This window comes from Castanea sativa, chromosome 12 (genome assembly GCF_040712315.1).
Source record: "Castanea sativa cultivar Marrone di Chiusa Pesio chromosome 12, ASM4071231v1".
NCBI classification, from domain to species: Eukaryota; Viridiplantae; Streptophyta; class Magnoliopsida; order Fagales; family Fagaceae; genus Castanea; species Castanea sativa.
In genome coordinates, this window is record NC_134024.1 from 12,746,446 (window position 1) to 12,771,365 (window position 24,920).

The 24,920-nt window shown below is 34.2% G+C and overlaps 3 protein-coding genes, 1 long non-coding RNA gene and 1 pseudogene across 4 annotated transcripts; 2 read left to right on the top strand and 3 right to left on the bottom strand.

Moving 5' to 3' along the window:
- The first annotated feature begins 8,148 nt into the window (after nucleotides 1-8,148).
- LOC142619052 (uncharacterized) lies at nucleotides 8,149-12,378 on the top strand. Its single transcript, XM_075792129.1, has 5 exons — nucleotides 8,149-8,554; nucleotides 8,943-9,084; nucleotides 10,025-10,116; nucleotides 10,304-10,406; nucleotides 11,885-12,378. Exons 1-5 carry the CDS (start codon nucleotides 8,246-8,248, stop codon nucleotides 12,088-12,090), a joined length of 852 nt encoding a protein of 283 aa, XP_075648244.1. The 5' UTR covers nucleotides 8,149-8,245; the 3' UTR covers nucleotides 12,091-12,378.
- On the bottom strand, nucleotides 10,791-11,456 carry LOC142619391 (small ribosomal subunit protein uS3y-like; annotated as a pseudogene).
- Nucleotides 12,379-14,637: 2,259 nt separating the features above from the next.
- Nucleotides 14,638-16,398, top strand: LOC142619723 (actin-depolymerizing factor 7). Its single transcript, XM_075792968.1, has 3 exons — nucleotides 14,638-14,700; nucleotides 15,658-15,917; nucleotides 16,248-16,398. The coding sequence occupies exons 1-3, from the start codon at nucleotides 14,698-14,700 to the stop codon at nucleotides 16,396-16,398; spliced, it is 414 nt and encodes a 137-aa protein (XP_075649083.1). The 5' UTR covers nucleotides 14,638-14,697.
- On the bottom strand, nucleotides 15,817-19,394 carry LOC142619724 (uncharacterized). Its single transcript, XR_012841547.1, has 3 exons — nucleotides 19,018-19,394; nucleotides 16,935-17,919; nucleotides 15,817-15,874 (listed from the first exon to the last, which is right to left on the bottom strand). It is a non-coding gene; the product is annotated as an uncharacterized LOC142619724 (long non-coding RNA).
- A 23-nt stretch (nucleotides 19,395-19,417) lies between these two features.
- Nucleotides 19,418-24,318, bottom strand: LOC142619722 (receptor-like protein EIX1). Its single transcript, XM_075792967.1, has 2 exons — nucleotides 23,954-24,318; nucleotides 19,418-23,815 (listed from the first exon to the last, which is right to left on the bottom strand). The coding sequence occupies exons 1-2, from the start codon at nucleotides 24,283-24,285 to the stop codon at nucleotides 20,791-20,793; spliced, it is 3,357 nt and encodes a 1,118-aa protein (XP_075649082.1). The 5' UTR covers nucleotides 24,286-24,318; the 3' UTR covers nucleotides 19,418-20,790.
- Between the last annotated feature and the right edge of the window lie 602 nt (nucleotides 24,319-24,920).

Here is a 24,920-nt window from a genome sequence, read left to right on the forward strand (position 1 = left end):
CTGCTCGACAACATCTTGATACCTCTATCTATCGAGGTTTAAGAAAAACAGATTCTGAGTTCTGTTTTGATTCCAATCCGTGGATGTGTCTTTGAGCCTTCTTTTCTTCTAACCCTAGACATATAAAAGGATTATTCTAAGGGTCGTCAAAGTGAGGAAAGTTGCACAAGCATTGAGAAATCCTTGTTCTTGCAAATTGTGACTTGAGACGAAGTTCTTGCCCTAGTTCATCTCTCTTGTGAAGAAGTTGTTGTGTCTTTGCACCATAGGGTTTTGTAATCAAGCATCTTCTTGATCTTCATCGTGTGGATGAATTGAAGAACTTTACAGCTAACAATCTTCTCTAGTTGGTGTTTGAAGTCGCGTACTGGGATCCGCGCAATTGGTTAGTCACGTATTTGGGAGCCGTGCATTGAAAAGAGAAAGGGGTAAGGGTTCAACTGTAGGTTGGTAAGGTACTTGAGATTCCTTTACTTGTAACCGCTTGTTGTGATAATAGTGAAATTTCGGGAGTAGTGATCTTAAAATCACCCGGTGGAGTTTTTGCTGTGTAGGTTTTCCTTATTCGTAAACAAATCACCATGTCATTTATTTTCCGCTGCATACTTAGTTTAATTGGTGATTTGCTTGTGCTACCACGCGCTTTGCATGTTAACTTGATTAATTAATAACTTGACTAATTAATCAACTTAATTCATCACAAGGGGTCAATACGTTTTTGGCCTATCAGCCCATAAATAATCCCTACAGCAGACACGTCAGTGTGGTTAAAAAGCATACTGTAAGAAACAGCCCAGCAGTAGAAGGTTTCTACAAAAAATAACATAGCCGTAAAGTGCTTCTGCATAAAATAACCTAGCAGTAATATGCTTTTGCAGAAAAGAGTAACCCGGCTGTAAAGTGCTTCTGCAGAAAATGACCCAACTGTAATATGTTTTTGCAGAAAATGACCCAACTGTAATATGTTTCTGCAGAAAAGAGTAACCCAACTGTAAAGTGCTTCTGCAGAAAATGACCCAGCCGTAATATGTTTCTGCAGAAAAGAGTAACTCAGTAGTAAAGTAAAGTGAAATAAACTTTGAGTATTTCACAGATTAAGGGAAACATCCATATTTTCAGAATCATCATTCGTTAGCTCTAGAGAAGAGTCTTCTAACACGATAATATGAGGGACAAATTCTACGGTAACAATTACATCATAACCATCAATAGTAAACGAGTAAGTAAATATCATGGGTTCCATAATAACAAATAATGAGAAAAGCTTAGTGTGAGATGAAGGGAGAGAGAGAGAGATTCAAACTAGTGCAACAAGATCATTATAGTGCCAAGGCATGCTCATGAATGTAGTATATATAATGAGTGGAGAGAGCCATTTGTGAGTAGTATGAGTAATGAGTGAGAGTGTATGGTAAGGCTGCTGGAACTTTCTGTTGGGGAGAAGCTGTATGTTTTTAAATAGAGGTATGAGAGGTGTTTTTGAGCTAGGAGTTGGAGAACTCCATTTCCATGCTTGAAGCTGAGAGCTTAGTGGCTTAGAACTTTGCTGGAGCTTAGAGAAAGCTGAAACAGAAGGGTTTAGTGAGAGTTTTTTTTTTTTTTTTTCTATGAGTATATTTCTTGGTGTGTTCTTGCCCCCCTTGAGGCATTAATGGAGAGTTCCATTTATAGTTGAGATTTAAGGGGTAATTGGCAAATAACTTTTGCTAAATCTTCCCCAATCTTCAGAAAATCCTTAGGGATTCGTTCTTAGGATTTTAGCTAAGAATAGTAAGCTTCACTTTTGGAAGATTCTTACTGTTTTGGGTAATAACAGCTGGGATTATGACTTAGCATCAATGCTGATTGGTCTTAACTGATGGAATTAGAGCATGCATTAAGCTAATGACCATGGTTGTGCTGCTTACTAGATTCAGAGCTCCCAAAGGCAGGTTGCATCACCCCAAGTCAGGTGTCAACCTTGGAGCCTTTGCTGGGAACTATGCTGGGATCCCCTTGGTGCCCTCCAAACTACATTTCCCTAAGTTTCCCCATTAGGGGTTCATGTGCTTGATCCAAGAACTAGAAAATGCATATTTTTAGCATGAAAAATAAGCTGATTTCAGCTTATTTCAGGAGCTTTAATGGCCTGGTCATGGTTGCCTTTGATGCTTGACCAAATAGGTTGGAGGAGAAAGAAGAGATGGCTGGCTGAAGTACTTCAGCTTTCTGTCAAGTCCTTCAGCTTTATGTCAAGTCAGTTTCAGCTTTATGTCACATGATAAATGATGATATTTCAGCTTGTGGAGGAAGGGTTCAACCTTTGATGGACACGTGTCCTGTTTTGACCCGATTGGACAAACTGAAACCTGACAGCAATGGGCTCTAGCTGTTGACTTGTGCTGGGTTTTGGCTGATTAGCTCACATGAGATTCAGCTGTTGGGACTTAAGTATGGGCTGGGCTGATTTAGCTGGGCCTTATATTTGAGCTTCTTTGGGCTTGATTATTCCTACAAAATGAAGAATTTTGCCATGGATGATATTCATGTGCTTTTATAAACTTTGCAAGAGAAGCATTTCTTGAAGGATGAATACTTATATTTCCCATGATTAAGGGATTTGGTATATGTGAAATAGTTGTTAAGATAATATTTATGTTTTGTAAAGATGTGCCAAAAATAGTACTGGGGCTTTTAGAAATAGTGTCAAAAACAATATTGGGCTTTTGGAAATAGTTGTCAAAATGACATTGGGCTTTATGAAATAGTTGCCAAATAATATTTGGGCTTTATAAAATAGTTGCCAAATAATATTGGGCTTTATGAAATAGTTGCCAAATAATATTTGGGCTTTAGGAAATAGTTGCCAAATAATATTTGGGTTTTAGGAAATGGTTGAAATAGTTACCAAGATAATATTGGACTTTTGTAAAATAGTGCCAAATTAGCATTTGGGCTTTGCTAAAATAGTGCCAAATTAATATTTGGATTTTTGTAAAATAGTGTCAAATTAGTATTTGGGCTTTTGCTAAAATAGTGTCAAATTAATATTTGGGCTTTGGTAAAATAGTGCCAAATTAATATTTGGGCTTTTCTAAAATAGTGCCAAATTAATATTTGGGCTTTTGCTAAAATAGTTTGAAATTTTTGTAAGAATATTGCCGTGTAGCAACAGTCTTAGAGAAGATGCCGTGTAGCAACGGGCTTAGAAAGGTGTCGTGTAGCAACGGGCTTAGAAAGGTGCCGTGTAGTAACGGGCTTAAAAAGGTGCCGTGTAGTAACGGGCTTAGAAAATTGTTTTGTTGGGCTTTTTGGGTCTTGCCCACAAGTTAAATGATTTTGGGCTTTTTGTGGAGGAAGCAGAATTTTGTGGCCCAATATTGGTAGCAAGGTAATGGGCATTTTTTGTGAAAACCTAAGTTGGATAATATGTGGAATATAGTGGGTAGTATTTGTGAGAGGGTCCAAAGTAATTTGTGGGGCTTATATATGTAGGAAATATTTGTGGGAGCCCAATAGCATGGAAAATATTTAAGTAATGTGTGGGAAATATTTATGTGGGCTTCAGAATAATTCTTGGGCTTGTGTGGGTATTTTTGTGAGTGGGTTAGAGAGATTAGGGCCCGAAAATTTGTACCTCAACAAGTTTGATATTAAACATGTACAAAAAATGAATTAGAGAAAACAAGAACTACATTGTTTCTATAACTACTAGACCAATTAACAAATTTTATTTGTTTTTAATAGCATTATTGGACTAACTCAAACATTTGGTGGTCACTTCTATTTTTTTCTAAAGTTTTAATACTTATACATAATATACAATAATTTTTTAAAATTGGGGGGACGCCCCCCAAGCCATGCTATAGTTCTGCCCCTGCCTGAGGTGGGTATAGAGTTTAGACTATTATAATTGTTCCTTTATAATTAATTTTCTTTGAGATTGCATCCCGGAGATGGGTGTCCTATAAAAAGGTTCTTTATTGGTTTCTATTCGGTGTCTTTTACTTTACTAATGATTTGATGATTGATTATTGCAGTGAATTACTTGTTTGATTACCGTGTTTGGAATACTCATACCTAGTTGAATCAATCAAATTGTTCCACTAAATAAGTTGTTTGGGGTCAAAATATAATTTAACTTGTTGACTTAATCCAATTAAACTCATGCATATGTTATTTAGGGGAAAAAAACTTCTCAATGTTAGAACATGGTCTAATTAAGATGATGTTTTTTAGCTTTGTCACGAGTTTGTATAATTAGTGTGTAATCTCGTGCACATGCACGGGCACATTTAAAAAAAAAATCACAATTACAAATACATGTGAGTTCAAATTAAACTTGGTGTAAGAATTACAATTTACACATTTTTTAAGCCATTAATTTCTAAAATATCTAATAGTTTCTCATTTTACATATTGGATTTAGACTCTTCAATTTTTGCACCCAATAATTCACTTGTCACAAAAATTAAAAAATTAAAAAAGAAACATAGTGCAAAATTGAACTCCAATTAAAATTTAATTTAGAATCTAATTAAATTTAGACTCTTTAATTTTTGCACATAATAATTCACTTGACATAAAAATTTAAAAATTAAATAAGACATGTGGCACAAAATTATACTCAAATTTAGATTTTTTTTTTTAGAAAGCTCAAATTTATAATTTAATTGAATTTTCTCTCCACTTTGGATATATATATATATATATATATATATTTGTGTTTAGCATGTAAACCATATAATTTATTTAAAATTCAACACATACATGTTTGCGTGTGTGTGTGTGTAGACACACATTTACACATGTATGTGGGAACTTAACCATGAATTCTAATATTTCATATTTTTAGAAAACAAAACTTAACAAGAAAAATTAGTATAGAAACGGTTTAAAGTATTTTTGAAAATAAGGTAGTCATAAAGCAAATCTAAAAATTAATTTTTTAAATATACGCCTTCTGAAAATATCAAAGTTAAAACTAGTTTATCAATGAGAAATATATTTTAAAACATATAAATTTTATACAATTTAATGTAATATTTGAAAAGACCAAAACAGTAACTTAATTTTTTTTTTCATTCTTAAATTTTGCATGAATTTTGTTTTTTCATCCCTAAACTTTAAAAAGCTATTTTTTCCTTTTTATAAAGAGTTTTATTTATTTATTTTATTTAAAATAGTTTAGGGATAAAAATAAAACCTTTTTAGAAAGTTTAATATTTATAATATTTTAGGGATGAAAAGAGAGTTTAAAAGTTTAGGAACTAAAGGCAAAACATCGAGGGAGTGTGTGGTACTATTGTTTAAACAACAGTTTTCAGTGTTTAAACACTGAAATCAGGGACGGACTCAGGATTTTAAATTAGCGGGAGCTAGAATACAAAGGAAAAAAAAAAAAAAACTCAAAATAGGCATCTATATAGTACTAAAAAAATTATAAATACTTAAAATCGTTGTTTCTAAATACATTAAGATACAATTATTTACTGTACGGCATACGGCCTTAGGCCCATTAGGCCTTAGGCCTTGGCCCAGACTCACCCCTAAGACTTGCTTAAGCACAAACCCAATGATATGCCCGTTCCATTGAGCGCAAGTTAGACAGGCTCATGCCGATCATGTATGGATTGGTCGGGGGCTGTACTTACCAAAGGCAGCCCGCGACCTCGGCAGTTCGGTATTGCCTTGAGAAAAATCGATACCGAGCAACTTTTTGGAGGCTGGAACCAGTTCCGACGCCATTACCACTGTTACCAAGGAATCATATTCCTTGTTAGGAATAATCAAATTGGGCCCCACCCACACAAGTGAGACTAGAATGTAATCATAACCACCCCACCAACCTTTAGCTATAAATAGGGGAAAGGTGTAAAGAGTGGGGGTTGGTCATTCAAAGCGAAAGAGAGAGCAAGAGAAAGAGAGAGAACACTAGTAAAGAGAGTAACTTAGAGGGAGAAGAGAGCTTTATTAAGGAAAAGCAACACATAGTTTAGGCTTGGCTAGGAATTACCCATAGTAGGAAATCTATAGCCCACATTATAAATTAATTGTCAGCCCAATTTCGAATCCAGTCCACTAAGGGTGGGTTTGGGTTGCGCTGAACGTGGACGCGTTCAGCGCTTTCCTTTTTTTCTTTTTTTTTCTTTTTTTTTCTACTGCAGGGGACAAACGCCTATACACACGCTATGTGCACACTATTCACGCACTTTTTTATTAAAAATGAGTCCTGCAGTACTATTCACACATTTTAAAATTATTTTGTTACAGTATTTTTAGTTTTCAGTATTCAATTTTCAGCTGTATCCAAACGGACTCTAAGAGAGTTCAGGCACGTACATTTACCAACAAAGACAAAAACGAAAACAATAATAATGTTTTTTTTTAATACTAGGCTGGCTAGGATTTTTTTTTTTTGTTGAAGTTATAGCATTCACGGTGGTGGTACTAAAAATTTTAACTTTTAGCACCTCAAAAAGTTTTTTTTTTTAATCTATTTTACCACATCACTTTATAATACATCTAATATCAAATGTTCTATTTTTTTTATCACTTCATCTAAAAAAAAATATATAAATAACTCATTAAAATAATAAAGGAAGAGAGAGAATTTGAGTTTTTTAATTGAATGAAGAGATATAATTTTAATAAAATATTGTATTTTATTTTTAACAACTTGTTACAGTCAACTGGTATTTATACCAGTTTACTGTAGTTGCCAAAAATTTAGCTTTAGTTTCTCCAATAACACATGATTTTTTGATTCTTTGGTGGTAAAATAATTTTTTTCCCAAAAATACAACAACCATTGTGAGTATTTTTACTATTTTTGTTAAGTTTTTGGGTTAGATAGTTAGAGCATTCTTATCAAGAGTCTCAAATCCTATAAAACCTTATTTTTAGCATCTAAACCTCAAAAAACCATCTCCATCAAAATTGGTATATTCTATAAAATTTACAATCTTGCTACAATGCACTCTCATTTTTGAGAGCGCACTGTAGCAGTATTGTAAAACAAAAAATGGTTTTTTATTCACCCAACTCATTTCTCATTCTTTTTCCTCTCTCACTTCTTTCATCTCTATTCTCTGTTCTCTGTTCTCTGTTCTCTCTCCGTGGTTCATGGTCAGTTGTGCTCATCGCCAATCTTTGCTCGTTGTTGATTTTTTTTTCTTTCTTTTTTTTCCCTCTTTTCTCACCGATGGATCGTGGTGGTGGTGGATCGTGGATCATGGCTGAGATTTGCTCCGATTTGATGGATGTTGTTGGTCTGATTTGGTGGATTATGGCTGAGATTCGGTTTGATTTCTTCTCTAAAATCTCTGGTGGTGGCTGAGATTTGGACCGATTTTGGGTTTTGTGGTGTTGTCTTTGAATCTCTGGTGGTGGATGCTGTTGTTTTTCTGGGTTTTGTGGTGAATCTGTGGGTCTCCGTCGGTCATCGATTTTGGGTTTTGTGGATACTGTTGTTTTCTGGGTTTTGTGGTGAATTTGTGGGTCTCTGTGGGTTTTTTTTTTTTTTTTTTCAGTGGTGGTGGCTGGGATGGATATGGGTTTGCTAGGTTGAGATGGAAGAGTGAGTTTGTTGAATAGATAGGTGGGTATGGGTGGTTGGTGTTTTTTTCTGGTGGTGGTGGATGGGCTAGGTATGAGTTTGCTGCGTTGAGAAGGTCAAGTTTGTTGCGTTGAGAGTGACAGAGAGGAAGAGAGAGAAAGAAATATAATTAAAGAATAAAGAAAAAAAAGAATATTTAAATAAAATGGTAAAAAATAAAGAATTTTTGATATTTGGTGTATTGTAAAATGAGATGTTAAAAACTAAAATTTTGGGTTTTAGAGTGGTATATGCTAAAAATTTTACTTTCCTTGAGGAGGATGCTCTTACAATTTGGTTTTAACTAGTTAAGCTTATTGAGAAGAAGGGGACCTAAAATTTTTGAAAGAGGACCTAACTACAAAAATTAAACATATATAGGCTGAGTTTGGATACAGTGGCCATAATAACTAAAAAAAAAAAAACATTACCAGGAATCTATTACTAAACGGCCCAAATATCTTTGACTTTCTCCCTCTTCAGCCAATAAACCTTCAAAACCAAAAACTTACAATGATCCCGACCATAGCCGATTACTACTCCAGCTTAAACCCTTGTTCTATCACAAAATTCACAATTCACAATTCACAGTCACAGCCTCCTCCTCCTCGCAAAACCTCACCAAATCTTTGTTAAACCCTTCATACGAATACACACTCTCATCCGAAAATGGTGAGCAAAAGACAGAGACTAGCTAAGAAGAGGTACAGAGAAGAACACCCAGACCAGTTCCCAAAGCCTGAGCCAACGGCCCCCAAAGACCCAGACAAGAAGAAGAAAAAGAAGATGAGCAAGTTCAAGCGCAAAAAGTCTGAATCCAATGCATCCAATGACCCAAACAAACCCTTCAGAAAAGGGTTTACGAAACACCCACTTAGAGTCCCTGGGATGAAGCCTGGTGAGAGCTGTTATATTTGCAAAGCTAAAGAACATATTGCCAAGCATTGCCCTGAGAAAGCTCAATGGGAAAAGAACAAGGTCTGTTTTTTTGCACCAATTCTGTTTCATTTTGAGGTTTCTTCATCTGGGTGTTTCACTTTTTTGAAAAAAAAAGGTGTTTATTTTATGGTTTCAAAGCGTAGTGGAAGTTGTAGAGAGGTTAAATTTATTGTGGGTTCTGTTTTGTTTGTATTTCCAGGCAGTAAATTGGGAATGATTACAGTGTTTGGATTTTATATGGGGTTTCAGTTTGATGGCATTAAGGCGCGGAGTGTGTGATTGAATAATAAAAAATATAAAAAGTAGGCTATGCTTTGTTCTTTGATAGGATTTATGGAATGGAAGTTTCAATGGAAACGGGAAGTTTCCTTTTATGGTGTAGAGTCAGCTTATGGTGGTGGTTTTCTGTGTTATATGGTGCTTGCAGATATGCTTGCTTTGTCGGCATCGAGGGCATAGTGTCAAGAATTGCCCCAACAAGAATGATGAGACAATGGACAAGAAGTTCTGCTATAATTGTGGGGAATCCGGGCATTCGCTTGCTCAGTGCTCCCAACCTCTTCAAGAAGGTGAACTACCTTTTGGGTTACTTTATACCGTTTCAAGTTAATCATGCTTTGTATTATGTATTCACATTGCATTGTCTTAATGTACTTCAGTTCAAGTTAAAATGATTTTTTTTTATTTTTAATATATGAATAAATATGGCAAGAGATCAGTTTATAACTTCATGAGGTGTAACGTAGTCAAATTGATAGCTTTTCATTTGGCAATTATTAGTAACAGTGATAATTTTCACTTTTAAATCATTTTATTCATCCTCTTTTAATTTTTTTTTGATAGGTAATCCTCTTATAAAAATAATAAGAATTGTTAGTGTTTTGGAATTGAGTAATTGACTATGTTATGGATGAAATTTTTTTTATGTTTGGACTTTGGAGTTGGTTGCATGGGGCTTTTTGGAAGAGATGTCATGAAGAAAGAGACTTTTTAAATAAGTTTTTGGGTCGAAAAGTTACGGGCTGATGACGATTGCATCAGAAATGTTCATGCCAATTTTCATAGTATCTTCTTGATTCTTTGGTGTCAGTTCTTTGGGGGTCAGAAAGTATTACAACAGACTTTTCTACACAAGCAATTTAAAACGCTACTTCATATAATATTGGTGCTTTAGTGCAGTACAGCTTGAGTAATGGACATCAATTAACAAAAAACAAAAACAAACCTTATTGGAATAATTTTTCATCTGTGTGTGGCCTGTATTTAAAACAGTTGGATAGCATGCATGATTTGGATAATCATCAATTGGATATGTGAATCAAGTGATCGTTATGTAATTTGGGTCTGTGCTAGATGTTTAACAAATTGGCTGGTTTTCTGCTCCTGTGATGGCACAATCACATGTACAGTTGTGTCAATCTGATTGCCAAAAGTCGAAGTCCTCTGAGTCTGTACTTTCTATCATTTGTTCTTTTTTATGAACCATAATTGCTTTCTTTGGCATTTCAGGAGGAACTAAGTTTGCCAATTGCTTTATATGTAATGAACGTGGACACTTGAGCAAGGATTGTCCTCAAAATACTCGTGGAATCTATCCAAAGGTTTACTAATTTACCATCCTTATGTTTGAGTTTTCAAAGCATAGAATACCATATTCATGTGAGGGGGACTAGCTTTCAAAAATTAGATGTTTTCAAAAATTTAAATGATTTTTTGAGCTGGCCTTGCACTTCCCTTATATGTTTAATCTGACATTTCTCTATATATTTTCCTCCCCTAATTCCTCAGGGTGGTTGTTGTAAAATATGTGGTGGTGTAACACATTTAGCAAAAGATTGTCCTAACAAAGGATACAGAGGTTCTGTAGCTGCTGCTGGAGCTGGTTACACATGTAAGTTTTAAGATCACAAATTCCTACATTGTTTCTTTTCTTGGAGTTTTTAGTATTGGATTATAGAATTGTGTCGTTACTCATATCCAAAAGTAGATATGGTGGTCAACCATTTAATACTATCCACATTACTTCCATGACTCAAATCTTACAAATTGTTATTGTTGTCGTCGTTGTCATTGTTGTTGTTGTTGTTTTTTTTTTTTTTTTTTGGATAAGTAATTAACTATAATTCAAACTTTGAAATCTTCCAAAAAAGAAAAAAGTCCCATTACAACTCCTTGTACCAATATTGGCAATAAACAACAACAATATAGAACTCAGATATTCAAGATAAAAGTGTAACGTGGATGACTGGTTCATTAGAGTAACAACCATGAAGCTTTATGCCACTGGGAGGACCTCAATATTTGTTGCCACTTCTGGAAATCAGAAGCATTCTTCCTCCTTGGGAATGTGGGGTGTACCAGATCAGGTAAGGGAGTTTTGGGGGCCGTCTTCCTGTTCGGATCCCAATCAAGCATTATCTTGACCTTGATACCAAGAACACCCTATCTTAGAAGAACATGTCTAACACAAAGTCGATAAATTCATTGACTGGCTGACTGGAAGAAATCATATATCCATCCTTGAATTTCAGGGTCTTCTAATGTTGTGCACTAAGTTTTCCACTGACAATCACCTCACAATCACATCCCTTTGCCCCGCTTTCCATTACAAATCTCAGTACACCATACCCTCCTAGAAGCTTGTATCAGAGAGATTGGCTTGAGAAATAGAGCAAAGCACTTTGTTGTTGAACTTTTCAGCGTAAAGCTCTGCACACTTCTCTGGAAATTTGTACCTTTTCTGTACCACTGAGGTCAGCTCTCTGATCCAATGTAAAATAACAGGCGCCTCTAATTGAATTGCTCATTCAGTGAGTATTCTCATTTCTCAATATTATGCCTTGAAGAGGACTTGAACCTCCATGCTCTTTAGCACGAGAGTTTGATCTCGCTTGTCTACCATTTCACCACCAAGGCATCTTGAAGGTGACTCCTGGTACATTGTTAACATTATACCTTCTTTAAAAAAAGAGATGAACTAAATTGAGGCACCCTGAGCTTTGTATGGCTAAGTAATTCTGCTAGGGAAACTGATTTAAAGTAGGGTTAAATTTGGTGAAGAATTACTTAATGTAGATAATCAAGTTGGATCTGCAAAAGATGTTTGGATCTAAATCTAATATAGTTAAATGAATCAGGAAAGTTTGGGATTTTTTAAATACATTTCATAAAACTTATCAGTAGACATGCAAATACATACCCTCTTTTTCCTTTACTCTGTTTTATGTATCTGTTTTGAAATATATAATATTGAGACTTCAGAAATTTTATTTATTATTATTACTATTATTTTCTTCTTCTTTTTTTGTTAAAAGCATTCTCTCTGTGTTCTGATACATTTATTTTTGCTTTTATTTTTCTTGTGTTCAGCATATGTTAATGAAGAGAGGCCAAGAGGGCAAGTGATCAAATTCGCTAGCGGTGATGATCTTGAGGATGATTTCTTTACTGATGACAAACATGGTGGTAACAAAGATGGGTCCGAGTCAAAAGTTGGTTTGGCTTCTAAGTCCAAAGAAAGTTGTGCAACACCAAAGAAGAAACAGGGGCCCAGTATTGTGAATTTTGTGGATTGATAAATTTTGTTATATCATGAAATTTTGGCAGGAAAATTGCAACATTCCAGATTATATTGGAGAGTCTTGCAAAAATTTCCCAATTCTTTTTTAGCTGAGGGTGTTTTTTTTTGGGGGGGGGGGGGGTTGACCCTTTATGATGACCAAACTTTTATCAACATAAATTCGAAGTTGTTTGTAACTCATTAGTTGTAAAATCCTGAGTTTTGTTTTATTCTCAGTATATTTCTGTCCACTCATAGACACATGCTATACCACAACTAAAGAAAATTATACTAGTTTTCTGTCTATTTATTTTCTTTGACTGATTATAAAGGAAGCAGCTCATTATTAGTTTCATTATATGTTTGAATATAATTAACATTAGAATTTAATGCAATACTGTCATTGTTGCCTGAACTTTAGATTCATTCATTCGTAATGTATATGATATTTTGGAGTTGCAAGAAATGAAATTAATTATGTTTTTCTCTTTATGTATTTTGTTGCTTGAAGAACATAATTGGAGTGGCAAATTTTTTGGTAAAAATTGTTTATTCATACACAAGTACCAATAGTATTGGTTAGGATTTGTTGACTCCACTTAAGATTAGTTAATAGGGTATGGCAGTATGAGAAACTGCCAGCCTAAAAGAGAAAAAGATCATGGTTTAGTAATGACTCTAAACGAAATCATTAAAATCCTAAAGAAGTAAAATGTTGAATTGTTTAAGAAGTTGAATATTTAGTGCTCAACCTTTCACCTTTAAAATACTTTAGTTGCATACTTTTAAAATTGTTTCAAAAAGGTTATTATTAAGGGTTTGCAAGGTTTGGGTTTTGTAAGAAATGCATATCATGTGGCTCTATTTTTAGTTCTCCTACTTTTTGTTTCAAAAAAATCATTATCATCATATAATGGATAGAAAACACTGATTTCATAATGAAATTCATGTCAAGTCATAGGTTCCATGTAAACAAAATGACATTGGCTTGAAGAATTCTGTTTACTTTGTTTATATTTTTCATCAATCACATTACGATAGTGAAAATTTTGAAACATTTTAAAATTTAAAGTATGAGGATGATTTTGAAAAGCACTCGTAAGTCGTAACTAATAGATACTCCGTCATTTAACCCAAATAAAAACTTAGGGCCCCAACAAATGTAAGTCCAAGAGTATTTGGGTTTTAATAACAAAATAAAGCAACTAACTTCTTTTTTCTTTTAAGAGGAATAAAGAAACCAACTATGGTTTGCCTAGACATGGCAAAATGGGTCAAAATTTTCTGATCCGACCCGAAAAATACTCGACCCGAACCTGATTTTTTTGACTCAAAATAAAAACGGGCTGACCCGTGACCCGACACGAGTTTTCCGAGTTTTTTGCAGGTCAACCCAACCCGACCCAAACCCGAATCACTTTTTTGAAACTTTTTTTTTTTTGGTAAAAAAAGGGTAAAATTAAGACAATAGTAGTTTAATTGTTTATTGTGAGTTTTAAGAAAACAATTGATACATTTACATATGCAAATTAATTGAAAGATAAAAAGTTGAGCATTCTGTAATACGTAAAGATTTTTAGATATCAAATAATAAAGTGCATGCCAAAATAATATGGTTACAATAGAGTTAAAAATATAGATTTAAAATTGTAGACATGTGTGAAAAACATTTACAAGTATAAAAATAGTGAAGCCAAAGTATCAAATTAGCATAAATTATGAATGCTTAGACTTATTTTTTAACAATTTATGTCCAAAATAAATGGTTTTTCAAAATAAATTATGATATTTTCTAGAGTGTGTGTTGCTTAACAATGATATGATATTCATAAAAAAGACCATGCATAAATAAGTAAGCAATCAAATTTTAATGTATATCTCAAATTGAAATAGAGTGCCAACCACAATTGATAATAGATTATAAAATTAATTTTCAAGATTATAAATTTCTTATATGTTTTTATTCTTTATCAAATGAGTTATCCAATAAGTCATTTGTAATTTTTTTTTTAATTTTTTTTTTTTTGGAATGTTGATATTGTGTATAAATAAAACATGTGTATTTGTGTTACTTATGTTTGTGTTCTTTTGTTTTAGATAGCAATGTTAGGATTTGTATAATTTTAAAATTATTGAATAAGTATTAATAAGTTTAACTGAATTCATTCTTGATATAAATGGTGAAGTCAAAATAATACATTTTTACATCAAATAATTTGTTGCATAACTTTCCAAATAACAAATACATGTTTTTATTAAAAAAAAAAAAAAAATTCTTGTGAAAAAGATGGGTCAACTTGACCCAACCCGATTAACCCGACCCGACCCGCCGGTTTTGCCATGACTAGGTTTGCCCATGCAATCATATCGTTGCGATATGAACTGTTAGTTGTAGACATAATCAGCCATTGAAGCATTGAAAATTCTCAGCCTCTGTTTTGTCCCTTAAATTTCTCTTCCTCCCGCATTTTTCTCACCTTTTGTTTGTCTCACCAAAAAATAAGGATCTCTCTCTCTCTGTCCCTCTGCTTCCCATCTCTCTGTTTCTTTCTCCTCTTTTCTTCTTGTTCTTTTTTCTTTCTTCATTTCTGACAAAGCTTTGTGTCTCTTATTACAGGACAACATGGTACGTCCCTTATCTCTCTCACCAGAGTCTTCATTTTCAATGGCTTTTTATTTATTTATAATATGTGAGAATGAAATTAGAAAGTATTTAAACTATCAAAAGAAAAGCAAGAATGGTATAACAATTTTATTAACATATAAACATTGGTTACATATGAATGGTTATATTTCATTACATTGATAGTAAGGCATCTTGAACTTTTGAATCAGATAATAAAAAAAATTTCCAGTGTCATATCTTTACATTATTTTATTATCTATTTTTCTTTAATTTCAACACTATATTTTTTCTTCTTCAATATATGCAACAGCAACAAAGTTTTAATCCAAAATCTTTGGAGTCAGTATAAATCCTCATGATGGATTACATGTATTTTTCTCTGTAATTTATCAATCCAAAAACATTCTCTCTCTATTATCATGTATATATATGTCGGTCATCATTGTAGAGGTTACTTTTAGAAATTAGGCAAAGCAGATCTAGCACACTGTTTATCATTATTGTAATGTACTCTAATTCTCCAAAATGAACATTGCTTGCTGCTTGCTACTTCCTGTCATTTTAATTTTGGAAATATTCTAGACATGTAAACTTTATTGATCGCATCCTGCACAAACTGCATGGGAGAATAAAATTATTTGCATTCCATGATGCCAACATTTTTACAAAATGGACAGAAGGTTGCTATTTCTATCATCTCTTATACTTAATGCCACAATCAAAACAAGTCCACTTGTTTATGATGCAATCTAGTAATGACAATATGCTTCGTCCAATAAATTATGACACAGTATACTAAACCAAGTGCTGTTATGCATTTCTTGATCTTGTTTTCATCTGAAACAAATAAATCCTATTATCTTTTTTGTATAACATGCATGATGATTTCTGTTAGGCCTTCTCTGTCATTGATACATATCTTTCTTTCCTTCTTCCAAAATAAAATCTTTGGATTAGGCGAATGCGGTATCTGGAATGGCTGTGCATGATGAATGTAAACTGAAGTTCGTGGAGTTAAAAGCGAAGAGGAATTACCGGTTCATTATTTTCAAGATTGAGGATCAAGAAGTGGTGGTGGAGAAACTGGGAAGCCCAGATGAAACCTATGAAGACTTTACTGAGTCTCTGCCAGCCAATGAGTGCCGCTATGCTGTCTATGATTTTGATTTCATCACTGATGAGAATTGCCAGAAAAGCAAGATTTTTTTCATTGCATGGTAATTCTACTTTTCCTCAAATAAGTCTATATGCAAAAAGAATATTGTTTCTCCTTTGGTGTACATAGTAGCATGTTGAAATAAAGAATAAAGGTACCATGTGTATTAAATCTTGATTAGCACTCACAGAACACCCCAGGCAAAATTGCTCCCCATGTAATGAAAGTACTCTCAAAGTGCTAATGACACAATGAAACTAGAAACTGGATTCCAATTTATATTTGGCTTGAGGCCATCTCTTTGGAGGCATGCGATTATATTGAAGGCCAAAACAATAAACAAATTAGTATGTAATGGTGCCTAAGAAAGTTCACTTCTCTTGTTTTTCAGGTCACCTGATACATCAAAGGTGAGAAGTAAGATGGTCTATGCTAGCTCCAAGGATAGATTCAAGAGGGAACTGGATGGCATTCAAGTCGAGTTGCAAGCAACAGATCCTAGTGAAATGAGCCTTGACATTATAAAAGGGCGAGCACTTTAATTGTTTGTCATTTCACCCTTTTGATGTTTAGCCCTTCCTATCAACTACAAAAAACAATTACATTCTGTGAGCATTGTTTTTGTCCCTTGAACTATTTATTCTGTAGTGTTGTATGGGGTTATACTAAACCTGTAGTACGATGTCACACTATGTATTCACCTATACTGATTAGTACATTTTAGGTTGTTTGTCAAAAAATTCATGTTTGCTAGCACATCAAAAACTTCACACCATCCCCCCTCCCTCCCCGAACCCCCCTTACCAGGAATTTGGCCATCCCTTGACTGGAAAAAAAAAGGGGTAAAAAGAAGCAGCCCATTTTGTGGAATAGATAAGTAAATCTAGTTGTTTCCGGACTTGCTTAAAATTGGAAAGATAAAAACAAATAACCTAATGTTTTATTCTTATTGGTGCAATGTGAAATGACTTTCCACTACGTATATAAATAGTTTGTACATATCAGATGCAGAAATCATAATCCTCTGCAATTTATTCACGCACAGTTTAGAACAAATTCAGGAGGTAATGAGACCTACTAGAATTTTGAACTGATCTTTGTGGCCTCTTGGAAAGCATGAACTGGAGCTACCTTCTGAAGCATGCACAACAAGGACCTGCAATCATCAGTAGTGTTGCCATAGCATAAGCTTTTAGCTTGTTACATGTGTGTTATAGTACAAAACTGACCGATACAAATGTGCGAGGAATAACTCCTTATAGTGCCTTGTCTGTTTCCTTCTAGAGCATAGTGTTCTCAAATCATTTTTAAATGAAGTTTGCATTTCAAAATGAACCATGTTTCATATGGAAACGGTCAACAAAACTAGACTGAAAATTGAAAACATTAGTATCAGCATATATCTGAAATAAAAACCCACTGGGTAGAAAGTTAGATATGAATTCAATCACATTTGCAGTGCAGTGCCTGCAACATCAACAATACCAAGCAATTATTAAGGACATAATGTTTGGGAGTATATCTCATAGAAGATGATTCCTTTTACTTACATGCCAACGTCAACAAGAACAAACTATCATTGAGGACATATCTTTGAAGTCTAGATTGTAGAAGATGATGACTTTCACTGAAATACCAGCTAACTCAAAATTTCAAGGAAATAGTTCACTTTTAATCAGGGAATTCCAACAATATTATGTTCTCGACTTTTTCCAGTATCTTTCCCATCAAATGACTTTGAGATGAGTTCAAGAAACAAAATCCAGTAAGATCTCAGTAGAAACTAATACAGGAGTTACTTGAAAGGTATATCATTTATGCTCCTTACAAACATGGAATAATAAAAGACTTAAAAATTTCTATAGAAAAGAAGTAAATGTAAGGTTCAAGTTCATTGGAACGCCTTGGTAAATGTCGTGAGGCTACTATTGGAAAAAATCCAATACCAAAAGAGAAGCAAGTTGCCATATTTTTGGAGTAGTATCATTTTGACCATCCAGCTTGGTACAATTCCCTGTGAACCTATTGCAGTCTAGATTGAGGAGCCCACAATGTGTATCGTTCTGCAATGAAAAAGGTACAATTATGAAGAAGCTATTGTTGTTCTAGCACAAGGGTTCAAGCTTATATAAGGGAGCCAATGATTTGTGATTGTGAATCACATCTGAAAGGTTATTGTTCCCAGTTTAATCGGGTCAAAAATAGCCAATACATCTGGAAATGATGAAGTTCTCCTGATAGAGATTTATCTGATATAACAAGAACTATAAGGCAAATTTCTAATAATGTTTTGGCACAAAATGAGGATCTTGGTCTAGAAAAGTAATATTCAAAACCGTAACATTTGGAGATGATCGTTGTAGCTGACCTTTGAAACATTTGGAGCTCAATCAATGAGTTCGGAATTTAGCAATACCTTAGATACAATGCCAATTTGCCATCAAGTTTGTTCTTAGGGAGATTGATCAATTTAATGTACATAGCCAAATTGTAGAACCAGTTTAGAACTGTCTGAAATTCCTATTTGTGATATGTCTAACTGCTTAAGGTTTCTGTGTTGGTAAACATGCAGGAAGTGTGGACTCATTATGATGGCATTGAGTTCAAAAATCGGAGCCCCATTAGGGCTTACATTCATGACAATAGAGCGTGAAGATGTGATTTCCACAAGGATAACTATTTTCCAAGAGATTCAGGATGGGACCACAGAAGAAGTTGTCATTTATAGAAAATAAGATATGCAAGAAGATGCCTAAATGGCCTAAGGAATCTGGGATTTTCCCAGACAGCTGGCTGCTGGACAAAAACATGTTTAAGGTTGCAAGATTTAGTTTGGTACTCAGTACTTGGCATTGTAGATTACTGGAGTCTAAGGACAGGTATGAAAGTTTATTACTAATTGCTATTGTGACACTGAAATGATTCATAGAAAGATTAGCCAAGAGCTTTGTAGCTCAATTGACACCTCATGGTGTTTCCAATGGAGATATCTAGAGTTAAAATCCCCCTCTTCCACTGTCGTAACTATTAAACAAAAAACATATTCATAGAAAGAATAAGCAATTCAAGGGATAGAAAATTGACATTTTCAGGAGCCAATGCATGTCATGAAGTTAGCAATGAGATGACCATAACATTAAAAGAAAAGGGAGCTGATTTACCTGAAGCTTTTTTCTTTTTCCCTTTGAAAGTTGACACCACTTGTGTAAAAATATTGCAGGGCAGAAAGATGAGAAACCAACACTAGACTATCCTTCAAATAATTTGTAGAGTAAAAAAGGATTAATCTTGTGACCCAATGGTAATCTATGATTCTATATTAATCAGCAGAATATTAATTCCTAGGTGGAGCTCAACCCGATTTCCACCTATGTTGTCACGTCAGATTCCAATCCATCTTCAACAATCTTGAACAGACAAAGACAGGAGCCTATTTGAAGGGCTTGTAATAGCTTTGAAACTTAGAAGGTCTTGTTTTTCACTTTTTCTTTCTCATTGCAAGTTAGATTGGAGCTCCTTTGCATAGGCTTGAATTTTAGGGAATTACAGAGAAAACTATTGCAGGAGAAGCACAACAATTATGAAAGACACAAATCTGACGAAGCAGTAAGGAAGAATTGTGTTCAAAGGAACCTTTACATGTTTAATAGCAGGCAACAACACAAGTGTATGGTTAAATAGGTTTTTAGCCAAAACCAGCCATTGATGGTTAGCTCACAAATAATGTTTGTCTTTATTCACTTACTTTAGTAATTAACCAAGGTGATCATTTAAATATCACCTTAGAAAGAAGTGGACTACTGTTTATGGTTTTATTTTTTACACGTGAGACATTTCATGTATGCTTTTTTAATAGATAAATTTTCGTGTATGCTACATTCTTGCAAGTGGGAGAAAGAATTCTACTGGAAACTATAGAGCTTGACTTGTGAGTTTCATGTTCATCTTCAATATGATGTTTGAGAAATTGTCCACCTAAATAGGGAACCAAAAATGTGTAAAACTTCCATATGGCCAATCCCAATTAAGTTTTCAAATGTGTACCATTCAGCATTGGTCCTTTGCAAGCATAACCATGACTCTTAAAAAATAAACATCCACTTTTAAATATCCTGAAACTCAAGGAAAGCACTGCTGAGAGACATCTTGTTATTTAGGAGAAAAGTATAGTAAAATAGTAAATTAACTATCATTTGGAAGACCTGAGTAAATAGAAGCATAGCACTAGACTTACTACTTTATCAAAACATTGTGTATATTTAATTAGCATTCAAGAAAAACAAAAAAGATGAAAAACCTTAAAATCCAGATTCAAGGCAGTTTTTATTTATTTCTTTGAGATTATCAGAAAAAATCTCCTTTGACATCAAAGGCCAGATTTGGCAGGGAGAAATGGTAGACTTTACAGAGCCACTATTTTGTAGCCGAGGATTCCTTCTCAGAAACTGTTTGGAAGGGATCCAACTGATACTCTAGGAATTTGTTATAAACATGATTAGGTTGTCCAGTTATGCACAATCTTGTTGAGACTTTACAAAGTGATCGCTACGAAATTCTAAAGAGAGTTACCAGGATAGCCGGATGAACACTTAGCTAGGAATATATCAAAATTCCCCTTTAAAGTAACAAAAATAGTCCTCACCCCCAAAAAAAAAAAAAGTACCAGTAACACAAACAAGGCATCATTTCAAGATATAGTATACCACATTGCTTTTATGGACTAAAATTTGATTTTACAAAGTGGATTCCTTTGACATTCATAGGAAGAAACACCATATTCATATATGCTATTGGAGTGAATTAACTAATAATATAAGTGCTAACCAGCACAAATATGATCTAGAAATCATCAAACATTTTTGATAAGTAGAAATCATAAAAATATTGATAAACATGACATTTGCAGTAAATATTAAGAATCTTATAACATTTACTTACAACAAAACAAGACTCTTAAGCTTGTATTCCATGTGATCTAGGAATTGAAAATACATAATTCTCCATTGCTTGTTCAATAGTAAAGGGCCACATACACCCCAAAACCCAACCACAAAGCCGAGTGCCATGCTTACAAAGAACCAATCCACTTCAAGTCCACCCTTATGTTTACTCCCTTTGTTTTCATTGTTTGGGTTGACATCATTTATAGCACAATTATTAGAAAGTGGCAGTCCACAAAGTTTGTTTCCAGTAAAACTTGACTCATTGAAGCTTTGTAGTTGAGTGCCTAAAGGAATTTTCCCAATCAAATTATTGTTTGACAAGTTCAAATGATTTAAAAATGTCAAACTTGACATGCTTGAGGGAATTTGACCAAAAAGTTGGTTCATAGAGAAATCAATTGATTCCAAAGATCCCATAGCACCTATATTCTCAGGAATACTTCCAATCAAGAGATTATATGATAGATTCAATGATTGTAATCCTTGAAGATTGGTTATTTCTTTAGGGATCTCTCCTGATAAACTGTTCTTGGAAAAGTCTATACATTTTACTAGGTGGAGAATGGTGCTATACTCAAGAGCTTGGCCCTTTATCACAAGCAATTCGCTTTCAAGAGGGTCAGTTTCACCATAATAATAATCTGATGGATGAAAACTCATGTCAGCATTTGAATTATTTTTTGTGGCCATGGCACTAAAATTTTTTACACATCCAAGAATACCTCCAGATAGCTTATTATGAGAAAGGTCCAAGATTTGGAGTGAGGTAAGAGCACAAAGTTCCTTTGGTATGTGACCATGGAAATTATTTGAGTGAAGGTTGAGAATCATCAAGCTTGAAAATCTGTGTCCTATCCATGAAGGTATGCTTCCAACAAACTCATTTTCAGCAACATCAAAAGTCACCAAATTTTCACAATTTCTCAAAGATGATGGTAAATTTCCCGAGAATTTGTTATTGTATAGGTGCAAAGACTTAAGAAGTCTCAAATATCCAATGGATGCTGGAAAGCTGCCACTAAAATTGTTGTTTGCCAAATTTAGGACCACCAAGCTATTCCACTTCATCCAACAATCAGGAATTTTTCCTGATAAATTATTTCTTTCAAGATTGAGATATTCTATGCTTTTGGAGTCATTTGTCTTGAAACACAAAAATGATGAAATTGACTTGGAGAATGAATTGTTAGAAAGATCTAGCATAATCACACTAGAGGATATATAAGGCAATGAACCTTTGAATTGGTTTGAACTTAAATCAATCACTCTAGAAGTAGACAAAATTGAAGGATTGTTTTGAATCTCGCCATTGATTTGATTGTGGGAAAGATTTAGATAATGGAATTGAGAAGACAAGTTCCAAATTGAAGGAGGAATCACATCTGAAATTTGTGTGTTGGATATGTCCAAATACTGAAGATTCCTTTGTGAACAAAGCCATGGAGGAAATTTTGGCCCTAAATTCCATGATCGCAAGCTCAAAAACTCCAATTGAAAAGGAGGAATCCAATCATGACTTACATTTAAAGTCAGCCGGTTTCCAAATGCATAAAATTCTTTCAATCTTGTTAAATTGGAAAAATGAGATTTGGACACAACACCTTCCAACATATTTGATCCAATAGACAAATAGCCTAGCTTGGAAAGCTGCCCAAAATTTTGAGGAACCGTCCCGTTGAATAGATTATTTGAAAGATCCAGCATTGTCAAAGATGAAAGATTTCCTAAAGACAGTGGGAGTGGACCCGAGATTGAATTATTCCGAAAAAAAAGGCTGACTAGATTTTTTAATTGCCCAAAATTTTGAGAAAGAGTTCCGCTAAACAGATTATGTGAAAAGTCTAGGTTTGTCAAAGATGAAAGATTTTCTAAAGACATTGGAATTGGACCTGAAATTGAATTTGACTGAAAAGAAAGGCTGACTAGATTTTTTAATTGTCCAAAATTTTGAGGAAGAGTTCCACTGAACTGATTATATGAAAAATCCAGGTTTGTCAAAGATGAAAGATTTTCTAAAGACATTGGAATTGGACCTGAAATTGAATTTGACTGAAAAGAAAGGCTGACTAGATTTTTTAATTGTCCAAAATTTTGAGGGAGAGTTCCATTGAACTGATTATATGAAAAATCCAGGTTTGTCAAAGATGAAAGATTTGCTAAAGACACTGGAATTGGACCTGAAATTGAATTGCTCTCAAAAGAAAGTTCGACTAGATTTTTAAATACCCCAAGTTCATCAGTCAAATGACCATGAAGTTGAGAACGACTTAAATATAAGATCTCTAGTCTATCTGAAAGACACCCTGATAAACTTTCTAAGATTTCAGATATCTCTTGACTCCATTTGTTGGATGACAATCTGATTTCCCTTAAGGTACAGAGATTACCCAACGATCTTGGCAACTTTCCTCCAAATTCATTTCCTGACAAGTCAATACTAATGGCAGATGTTAGGTTTCCAATGGCACTGGAGATTGAACCCTGCAAAGTACTGTTGCGAAGATTGAGAAACTCGAGACGACTAAAACTATACAACCAATTAGGAATTGAAGAGTTGAAATTGTTTCCAGATAGATCGAGGTGACTAAGAGAAGTCATGTTTTGGAGATCAAGAGAAATTGGACCTTGACAGTAAGTGTTAGATAGATCAAGAGAAACAAGATTACGAAGACCAAAGATCCATGATGGGATCAAAGTGTTTTCAAAATAGTTCTCTGAAAGATCGAGGGTGAGGAGAGATGAAGAGTTAACAGTGGGAGTCGGTGGAACGAAAGGCCTCAGTTGGCAATCATACAACCGCAAGTCTAACAAGGAAGGGAGTGTGTTTGTGAGTTGAACCCAATCAGAGGCTTTGCTAAGATTTACATAACTCATATCAAGATGTTGTAGCAAAGGAAGACCAGAAAGCCATTCAAGGTTATTCACATATAAACCATAAGTTATGTAACTTTCGAGATTGAGAAAGCGCAAATTGGAGAGATTTCCAAGTTGATGAGGTATGAGTCCCACAAATCCCGCATTAGAGAGATTAAGATGGGTTAAACTCTTCATCAAACCGAGAAAGGAGGGAATAGGAGTAGAATTGAAATTATTGTAACTGAGGTCAAAGTAATTCAAATGCTTCAAATCAAGCAGAGAAGGATTTAGCTTACCACCAAACATTGACAGCAAATAAGCTTCATATTGTTTGTCAGTTGCAAGACCACCTTCAGGATAAGAGGTTCTGAGATGGAGTTCATGTACATAACCAGTGACGTTGTGGCAGACAACACCCTCCCACTGACAACAATCCCCATGGACAGTCCAAGAGGAGAGCCGGTTTGAAGAATCAATAAGATGTTGCTTGAAGTTGAGAAGAGCCTGTCGCTCGGTATCGATGCAACGAAGCTCAGAAAGTCCAGTGCAGAAGAAGAAGAAGAAGAAGAAGTTAGGAAGAAAGAGAAAGGCAAGGAAAGGGAATGAAACGGGTCTGAAGGAAGCCTCCATTATAAGATGAGATGATTAGAATTAGAAGCAGATAGGTGTGAAAAAAATAATACTAATTGGTGGGTAATTTATAGCAGGAGAGTGACTAGTCGTAGTCCAGCATTGACTGACTTTTGTAAGTGCTAAAAAGTAGTAGGACCCTCCATTTTTATGTTGATATGGCCACATTATATCATATCAATTAGCTTACCTGCCAACACGGAAATTTTATTGGTCAATGTTAATAGTCATTATATACTCGTAACTTTTATAAATATCAGGAATCATTAAATTGAGGTTTTTTTTTGGGGGATGGGTGGGGGCAATAAATTTTAATGGAATATATATATATATATATATATATATATATATATATATATATATAGTGCTTTCTTGATTCATATTAGAAAAAACAATTGACAAACTTTTGTTTTTTTGATAAAATATATTAAGATTTGAGAAGCACATATAGCATGCTAAATTGCATATTAAAATGATAAAAGTTAGTCGGGAGTTTAGCAAGATTTTAGGGCTTTTTGGCAAAAGTAATATATTATTTTATTATTATTACAAATAGTGGTAAAAATCTTATGGGGGAATAGCATCTCTTTATAAACATTATTGTAAGCGTTAAAATATCACATTTTGCACTAAAG

What these genes read in the sequence shown, in the direction of transcription:
- LOC142619052 (XM_075792129.1), top strand. Translation starts at nt 8,246, where the DNA reads ATGGTGAGCAAAAGACAGAGACTAGCTAAGAAGAGGTACAGAGAAGAA. An exon ending in CTCGTGGAATCTATCCAAAG is followed by an intron (nt 10,117 to 10,303) that starts GTTTACTAATTT and finishes CTAATTCCTCAG; the next exon opens with GGTGGTTGTTGTAAAATATG. An exon ending in TGCTGGAGCTGGTTACACAT is followed by an intron (nt 10,407 to 11,884) that starts GTAAGTTTTAAG and finishes TCTTGTGTTCAG; the next exon opens with CATATGTTAATGAAGAGAGG.
- LOC142619722 (XM_075792967.1), bottom strand. Translation starts at nt 24,285, where the DNA reads ATGGAGGCTTCCTTCAGACCCGTTTCATTCCCTTTCCTTGCCTTTCTC. An exon ending in TATTTGCTGTCAATGTTTGG is followed by an intron (nt 23,816 to 23,953) that starts TGGTAAGCTAAA and finishes TCTCTCTAATGC; the next exon opens with GGGATTTGTGGGACTCATAC.
- LOC142619723 (XM_075792968.1), top strand. An exon ending in AAGATTTTTTTCATTGCATG is followed by an intron (nt 15,918 to 16,247) that starts GTAATTCTACTT and finishes CTTGTTTTTCAG; the next exon opens with GTCACCTGATACATCAAAGG.